This window comes from Budorcas taxicolor, chromosome X (assembly GCF_023091745.1).
Source record: "Budorcas taxicolor isolate Tak-1 chromosome X, Takin1.1, whole genome shotgun sequence".
NCBI lineage: Eukaryota > Metazoa > Chordata > Mammalia > Artiodactyla > Bovidae > Budorcas > Budorcas taxicolor.
The window spans coordinates 105,798,679-105,808,186 of record NC_068935.1 but is presented as its reverse complement, the minus strand read 5'-3'; the positions used below and the strand labels follow the sequence as shown (position 1 = coordinate 105,808,186).

The 9,508-nt window shown below is 38.9% G+C and overlaps 1 protein-coding gene across 1 annotated transcript in view; it reads left to right on the top strand.

The window, feature by feature from the left end:
• Positions 1–6,332: 6,332 nt before the first annotated feature.
• SYTL5 (synaptotagmin like 5) overlaps positions 6,333–9,508 on the top strand; it is a 111,721-nt gene continuing 108,545 nt past the window's right edge. Inside the window, exon 1 of the mRNA XM_052663569.1 lies at positions 6,333–6,451. Coding sequence (XP_052519529.1) covers positions 6,333–6,451 — 119 coding nt within the window. The remainder of the gene's footprint in view (positions 6,452–9,508) is intronic.

The window sequence follows — 9,508 nt, the reverse complement described above, 5'->3', positions numbered from 1 at the left end:
AGGTTGCGTTCATAGTTAAGGAACTATTCATTTCTCTCCTCACAGCATCTTTATCTCTCTCTCAGTTCTTACCTCTTGATACTCATGTGTAGTCCTCCCTGCTCCACTGTACTTGCCTGGAGAATCCCAGGAACGGGGGAGCCTGGTGGGCTGCTGTCTATGGGGTTGCACAGAGTCAGACACGACTGAAGTGACTTAGCAGCAGCAGTCCTCCCTGCTTATCTATTTGAAAGACACTCTCAAGTAAATTTTGCATATGTTATTTTGCTGGTTATTCTAAGCATCCTAAATATCCCTCTAAGTGTGCTGAAAATTCATCTTGCTGTTGTGCTGTCAGTAACAGGCAACAGGAAATTAATTTTGTGTTAATTTCCTCATAAGAGTACTTCCAGAAACATCCTATTTTTTTTTTCCAATTGATATGTAAGTGTGTTTAGCTTTATAAAGAAGGATTCTGTGATACATTGTTCAATAACCTGATTTTTTAACTGGACATACAGTATGTATGTTTCCACCTTGTTGTTTAGTCACTACTAAGTTGTGTCCCACTCTTTGTGACCCTGTGGACTATAGCCCACCAGGCTCCTCTGTCTGTGGGATTTCCCAGGCAAGAATACTGGAGTGGGTTGCCAGTTCATTCTTCATATTTCCACCTTAATATTATATAATATGTTATATCAATGTATCCATTTCCTGTGATCTGACATAGCTTCCAATTTTCAGCTATCAAGCAGTGCCCTGGCAAATCTCACAAGTTTCTTACTAGTCCTTAGGACACAGTTCATACTTGAAATTGAAGGGTCAAGTTCATGCACTCCTTGCCAGATCACTTCCAGCGGTAAAAGTCTTGGAGTTAATATCCTTCATATTGCGTTAGAAACAGTTACCTGCCAAAGATCTAAGTTCTCATTGTCTCTATTTCATAACTATTATATTCCCTCTGGCAGTGCATTTTTTTTAATGAGCATTTTTTTTTTCATTAAAAATGTGATTTTTTTCATGACTAGCTGAATTTATAACTAAATAACAATGCAACAAAATTGTTTTCTTCATCTCATAATTTTCTCAAGTGATGGAAGAAGCTAGAAACCGTCTTTACAAAGATAATTCTAGGGATAAGACTGGCTTATCGCTTCCTTAGCCATTAATCACAGTGTTATATGGTTATTTGTTGAAGATGATAAAATGGTTAAAGGATTATTTGTGACATATCATTCTTCCTAGAGGTTTGAGACATCAATTACCCACCTGAGAGTAGGAAATGTAATTCAATCATTTTAAAAGTAACTTACAATAATTCTAATTTCTAATGCTTTTTTCTGTAGAAAATGATACATAGTATCTCAGCTTGTCTGGGCTACAACAAAAGCACCGTAGATTGGATGACTTAAACAAGAAACATTTATTTCTCACACTTTTCGAGACTGGGAAGTCCAAGATGAAGGTGCTGGCATATTTGGTGTTCGGTGAGCGCCCACTTCCAGGCTTTTAGATACTATCTTCTTCCTGTCTCCTTACATGGCAGAAGGGAGGAGGGAGCTCTCATCATTCATGAGGCCTCTGGTCTCTTGAGCTAATCACCTTCCAAAGGCCCCACCTCCAAATATCATCACATAGGGGCTTAGGTTTCAACATATTAATTTTGAAGGGGCACATACTCTCTAGAGCACACAGTGTAGTTGTCATCATAAATTCAGCTTTGCAAACTTTCATTTACCATGATCATTTCCCAATGTGTTTTCTTTCAATTCTGTTAATGAAATGTTCATACATACAGGAATGTTGAAAAGATATACAGTAAACCCTCATGGACTTGCCAACTGGGTTCTGTAACATTTTACTATATTTATTTCATCTCTATTGTTAATACTTTCTTTGAAAATTCTTTGAAAATAGGTTACAAATAATACACTTACCAACTAGATGCTTCTTTATGCACCTTCTAAGAATAAGAACATTTCAAAGAATATTCTGACTAATAACCACAATATTATTTTCATACTTAAAAGGATTAGTAATTTCATATTATCTAGTATCTGGTCCATATTCACGTGTCCTCAGTATCCTTAGAATTTTTTTTAAAATAACTTTTGTTTTAAAGGATCTAATCTAAATAATCAAGGTTTTTGTATTGTATTTAGTTATTTGGTTATATGGCTCTTTGGACTCTTAACCTATAAGAGTTCATCCATTTTCTTCTTCTTCTTCTTTTTTTTTATTTTTGTTGTTGACTTGGAAATGTGTTGGTTAATCCAGAATGTAAAGTACTCCCATTTTATATTTGTAAAACATACTATTTTTTTAAATGTCCAACCCTGATGAATTTTAAGTGTGTGTTACTCAAAACAGATGCTTTTAAAGAAACTTAGGTCTTTGTGGGATGTTGTGGGAATTTTTCCTTATTGCATTTTGTGTGGTACCGAGCAGAGGGAATGACCTGTCCTGAGTTATCTAGCAATAGAATGACATCCAAACCATCTGGTCCTCTTTTTAAATATTTTAGCTCAGTTTGGCGAGGCTACTGGCCAAAAGAGGGAAAATCCCATATCTGAAATGCTGAAGGAGAGAGATCTGTTTGGAAGTGAAGGTTTTGAAGAAGAAAATAAACATGAGCTCATCCCTCCTGATTTGACTAGTGTTCACTGACTGGGTCCATTTAACTAAAAGAATGAAACTCAAAATAAAAAAAGAATGAGACTCATCTCTAGATCAAATACACTCCTGGTTAGTGTTACTCTTTTTTGTCACTTGATTAAAATGTGTACATAGTGGGTAAGGGATTCAATAGCAGAGGATATGAACTAGCTTAACACAGTCATCCAAAAATGGTACATATTGGGACTTCCCTGGTGATCCAGTGGTTAAGACTTCCAATGCAGGGGACCTGAGTTTGAACCCTAATCTGGGAACTGAGATCCCACATGCTGTGTGGCACAGCCAAAAAATAAACAAATAATACAAAAATGGTACCTACTTAAGTAAATTAATCACAGCCCAGATGCTGATCCTCCAAGGGTTCAGAAATGTGATCTGATTAGCATACAGAGAGCAGATCAGACGTAGGTTCAAACTAAACTAGACACAGAGGGTTCCATTGGGAGGACCAGGACATCCATTTCTTGAAGGGAGAGCTCTAGGGGAAGCCAACTGCAACCAGAAGTCTCCAGAAGAAAGTTAAACTCAAGCAAGAGTGAAATAGTTGTCTTCTTTGAGATATTGATGACATGAAAATTTGCCAGACTAAGTCCTCATCACCCAACACGGTGTATGTACTATTGGGAACAAATAGTTAATTTTCACTTGGAGGCCCAAATACTTCTACTCGGGTCTGAGTCTGGCTGGGCACCATCAGCATGTAGCTCTCTGGATCTTCTCTGTCTTGTTCCACACTCATTGTCTCCTCTTCTCCATCCTGTGTTTTTCCAAAAGGACTGGATGCCCAGCATTTTGATTCCATGTTACTAAATGATACAATCCCGTCCTGCCTTCTGGAGGAAACACCTTGATTTTTTTGATAAAATTTTGGCTATTTCTGATCTCCTTGGTCATTCATTTATAAATCATTCCCATTAGTCTAGGTATAGATGGGTAAAAATCCATTCAGGGCTAATTTCGTTAAACTCTCACTGACTAATTTCATTTTTCTTATATCCATGTTTGATTTCCCATCTTCTCTGTCACCATCCTGCGATAGCCCCATGGTGTTACTCCACCCTTCCCTCTTTTCTCCTCAGAAGTAGACTCTTGGACTTTTAGAAGGCAGACTTGCATATACTTAAGCCCAAGGCAAGGATAACCAGAAGCTTCAGGTCAAGCATTTTTATAGCTCCCAACCTTCTGAATGAATTCTAAATACAATTTTATTCGAGTCACATAGGACATTCTAAATCTGACATTGCAAATACACAGTATGTGTTAAGTGAACATGGCTGTGATGATAGCATATTCATTATCTGAGTTACCAAGTGCTTTTCCTATTTTTACCTGAAAATAGATGAGACAGAAGGGGCAGAAACAACAGCTGTGCTATTTATCTGAGAGAGACTGCATCTGATGGAAAAAGCAAATCTTTCTATGTCTATGGGTCTATTTCTGCTGTGTAAATAAACTAGGTTACCAAAGGAGAAGGGTAGGTAGGCATTGATTAGGAGGATGGGATTAACATACACACTACTATATATAAAGCGGATAACTTAACAAGGACCTAGTGTATAGCACAGGGAATTCTACTCAATATGTTGTAATAACCTATATGGTAAAATAATCTGAAATACACACACACACACACACACACACACACACACAATATCACTGTGCTATATCCCTGAATCTAACATGATATTGTAAATCAGCTATGTCCTCAGTTTCTTAGTCGTGTTGGAGTCTTTGTGACCCCATGGATTGTAGCCCACCAGGTTCCTCTGTCCATGAGATTTCCCAGGCAAGAAGACTGGAATGGGTTGCTCTTTACTTCTCCAGGGGATCTTCCCAACCCAGGGATCAAACCCACACCTCTTGTGTCTCCTGCATTGACAGGCAAAGTCTTTGCCACTAGTGCTATCGTATTAAAAAAAAAAAAAGCCCAAACCTTTCTGATGAGCCCCATTTACTCTTAACTTTATTATTTCCTTTTCATGTCAATCTTGGCCCTCTGAGCCTTACAGCCTTAGGACTTTGGAAATGGGTTAAAGGCCTGCAGTATATTTAAAGAGTCTGCTACACTCACTGAGATCTGGTCAGTTTCCCCCTAGTGGAATCGCTCTTGTTCTGTGGGAAGCAGTTCAGTTCTAGGTCATTTCAGCAAAGTTCTGGTTTCATTATATTATGCAGAGAACAAACACATGGGGACTTTGGAAAGTTAAAGAGGCCCTGGACTAGAGCCTGTCCTTTCAGATCTGAGAATTTGAGGTCAATTTGAACTTATGATAACTGGGAGACCCCAAAGCGATCTAGCAGTAAGTATCTAGTTGCACTTGGAAATCTGGCTAGAATCAACCAAACCAAGTCACATGCATGTAGATTGTAGTTCAGAGACCTAGAGGGAGGCTGAGGAACATTGTCGTGGGATGATGCTAAATCCCAAAACACAATAGGGCATGCTAAGAGCTATCATTCTTAAGGGGATGCACAGAGAGAACTGAGGTACCAAGCCAATGAAAGAATGTGCTCAAGAATTAATATGAAGGAGAGGGCCTGGTGAGCTTAAGTTGACAAAATGGGAGTCTTAAAAAAACTATCTTGCAGTATGTACTATAGATCTGATATAATTCACAACCATGTACGTCATAAGATATAAACCTATATTGAAAATATAATGTCACCGAATAGTTGAAGTTCCTGTGTTCTCTGATTGCATCTCTGAATTTCCCATGAATTTCCTTATATTTATGCTACGAATGTATGTGGTCTTAAACTAGATGTAATGTCTTTGAAAATTATTTCCTTCATGTATAAGCTGTTAATATTATTCTGCATGAGTTCTTCTGCAAGTGTTTTCATTCAACATTATGTTTGTGAGAGAAATTTAGGTTGATGCGTGCAGCACTGGTTCATATTTGTTTTGTTAGTAGTGCTTTTTTATGTTGTGGTTCTAGTTTCAGGGAGGGAGGCAGGGAGGGCAGGGTGGAGCCACTTAAGGGACCTGTCCTGTTGTGGACAGTCCAGGCTGTCCTAGTGACCCAGTTCACCCATGGGTCAGCTGTAAGGGTGGTAACAGGATCTGGCTGGTAGAGGATGCTCGTTATAATGGAAGAAACTGAACTGACATAGAGAACTTGGAATCAACTAAATATAAGTAACTCTTTGATGCTGTAGTAAGTACAATAGATATTTCATCAGTGCATGTTTACAGATTGAAAAGTGGTGTTTGAGTTAGGTACATCACTGTTTCAAATACTAGACACACTTACAAGTGCTTTGGGGAAAATCACCTAATTAATTTTTCTTTCCTTTGTTCCCTCCACCTTTGCAGTATTTTCTGGATTCCGTCCCAGGAGATTTGTTTTCTGCTCTGTAGCTTCCTGCAGTAACGCTGAGCATCATTAGGGGAACTCAGCTGCCATTGGACTGTATATCAAAGCAAAGGCTTTGGAGATCTTTTCAGTTAAAACAATAATGACTTTCTTGAAATGTAATCCCAGTGGAGCTTGTTTTCTGTGTTGCCTGGAAGAATCCTTACCTACCATCAACAGATCTTCAGAGACCCCATAAAAGCTTCTGTTCATCAAGCAACTGAGTGAGTCTTGAGTTATTCACGGGGACCTTAAGAACTGTGGGTATCAATTTACCTGGAAAATTCAACCACTGCCACTCAGGACTACTGCTGAAATACCATGTCTAAGAACTCTGAGTTCATCAACCTGTCATTTTTATTAGATCATGAGAAGGAGATGATCCTGGGAGTCCTAAAGAGAGATGAATATTTGAAAAAAGTAGAGGACAAGAGAATAAGGTAATATTCTTTTGTCTGCCTTCTTGAGTGCTTTCTGTTTGTTGGAAACAGTTTAGACCAGAATTGGGGCAACTCCAACCACACTGGAGACCAGTGTAGGTCAGTGTCTTCCTGCATTCCAAACAATAGCATAGATATTAGAAAAGATCTTTGGCACTTTATCATTTAGCCAGAAAGAAGGTTGGAATTGAGTGGTAAATATGGTGTTGATGAGGATGTTCGTTTGCCAGTGACATCATAACTTGTAGTTAAGTGGAAGGACTGCCCAGGTTTGAGTACCAGCCCTGGGATGTACTAGTTGTGTGACCTTGAATCAGGGACTCGACTTGGTTTCTTCATCAAAACAGCAGGGGTAAGTATAGCACTCATCTTACAGGGCTGTTGCAAAGATTGAGGAAGATAATATGTAGTACCTGGTACTTCAGTGCACAGTAATTTTTATCTATTATTTACTTGTATAATATCTTTCTTTGGTCAATCTTAGTGGAAATTTGTATCAACCAGAGCTGTGAGAGGAAGAGTGTCTGGAAACTGAGAAGTTCCCATTGTATCCCAGAAATCATTTGAATTTTTTGAAATAAGTTTCTGTGTGAGGAAAGTTGAGTAATGTGGACAGAATTAAGTTTCACATAGGTTGTAGGCAGGGTTGATATTTAGCTGAATCCCTAGGTGTGGCCTCATCTGTGTTTCAGCCAGCATCCATTCTGATTGGTTACATCCTCGGGTCCCAATGATCAAAGCATCATTCTGATTGGTTACTACGTTCATTATGATTGGTTGCTGCCTGACCTGTCCTGCTTGTTAAGTGTATTTGGTTATTATGTCTCACCCCTGAGTAGAGGAACAGAAATAAGCAGAGTTCCTTCCTCAGTCACTGTCTACTGTGTAACGTGTAGTTTTGTGTATTGAGTAGCTCCAAAAACTGCAATCAGAAGCTTATGTTTGTTTTACTTGAGAAAACACATCATAAGATTACCTTACATGTTGCAAAAATATTCAATGTGCCTAAAGGAACTAGGATGCTTAGAATTGGAAAGACATTGAAATATTCTTGATTGATGCTAATTTCATAATGAAGAGCTCAGAGTTTTTATTTTCATTATTCTAAGGCATTCAGCTAATCTTAAAGGCTTTGATGAAATATGCTGTACTTTTTCTATGCCTAGAATTCAGGTGGCAGTGAAATCCAGTTAATAATGATTTTAAAGAATTCCAAAGTGATATTTTTGGCATTGATAGTCCAGTCTTGAGAAGTGACTAAATTTTCTAATGGCATTGAGAAAGTTCTATTGTTTATGGGAGACAGGGTACTAAGGAGTTATTGATAACATTCTCTGGGGAATTAAAAATCACTCTGCTCAGGAAAAAGCAATTTAATAATCAGATCCCAGGGAAGACTGAAGTATAGTGAATGGGACTTTGTTCAGAATATTTGTTCCTGTCATTCTCAGTAACTTTTAGTAATGATCTAGTATACTCCCTCTTTTTCTCTACCTTCCCTTGCCTTCTTTCCTTATTCTCTGTAAGGGAAATTTGGCCAAATCTATAATATACAATAGAGCTATCAAGAATAAACATTAATTCCCTGGCTCTTTAAACATTGGGAAGACAGCAGAAGAAAGACTTTTACAGACCTAAGAGATGCTATTATAGAAAAAAGATTTTTTTTGAAAAAGGCAATGTCATTCCCTTCCTTAGTAACAACACTGTCTAGTATTTAGTGCAGTTTTTTTGCTGCACTGACTGTGTTAGATGCTCTGTCTCATTTTATTGTGAGCTATCAAGATAGGAGCCCAGACGAAATGACTCAGGCTCTGTCCCTCTTCACAGCTTCCTGTATTGAGAAGCCATTCCAAAGTGGGTAATGTGGTGTTTAGAGTACATTGCTGTCAAATCACCCATTTCCGTTTGCAAATTCAAATCTTAGTTACACCGTGAAGTCTTATCATCACTTTAGACTAATCGCCTGTATAGATCTAAGTTCCTCACTTGACAGAACAGAAACAATAACAGTAGCTACCTCATGAGCTTGTTGTAAGGATTAAATAAGGTAATATTACCAAGAGCCTAGAACAAGACTGACTTACAGTAAGCACTTAACAATGGCTGGCCAAAATCATTAGGGCTTATTGTTGGTTTGCGTTGCCCTTGATCTTATGAGTTGTTGTGAACACCATCACTCCAATCCTTTTCAGCCCCTTTGCTGGATTTGTGCTCTCATCTCCCAGTTTCCACGTGCTTTACTTCTAAAGACTGGCACCTTCCACCTTCTTTGGAGGACTACCTTTGGGTGGCTGGAGTAGCCCATAGGTGTAAAGAACCACATGTACCAGATAAACTTGCATTTTTGTCCCCACTGGGTTGCCCCAAGCCAATGGCTCATGGGTATAGAAACCCCTTGCTTCCAGACTCTGCAATACAACTACTTATTTCCCCAAATTTTTATTGGATGATTATTGCTTTACAATGCTGTGTTAACTTCTATTGTACATCAATGTGAATCAGTTGTATGTATACATGTATCCCCCCACCTTGAGCCTTCCTTCCACCGCAACCCCCGACCCCCGCCTCCTCACTCATCGAGGTCATCACAGAGTACTGAGCTAAGCTCCCTGTGCTATACAACAGGTTCCCACTAACATTCTGTTTTACACATGCTAGTGTATATATGTCAATTCCCGTTTTCACAAGTCCATTCTCTAGGTCTGTGTCTCTATTCCTGCCCTGCAGATAGGTTGCAATGCAACTTCTGCTTCAGAGCTGCCCATGGGATCATGCTGAGACTGGCCTGTCACTATAAGTCACACCCTTCCTAGCCTCCCTTCTCTTCCCTTTCCTTCTTCCCCTACTCCCTTTTGCCCTTCTCCCTCACAGGTTCCTCCTGAAAGCAGTTCATAAGTCACATGCACAGGTATCTACATCTCCAAGTTAGTTCCTCAAAAACCCAACCAGGAGATTGGTCAGACCAGGCAGTGAACTTAGTTAATTTCCTTCTATATCCTCCAAAATCATCAACACAAAGAATTTATGGTGTGGCAGATTTTATTGTAACAGTAA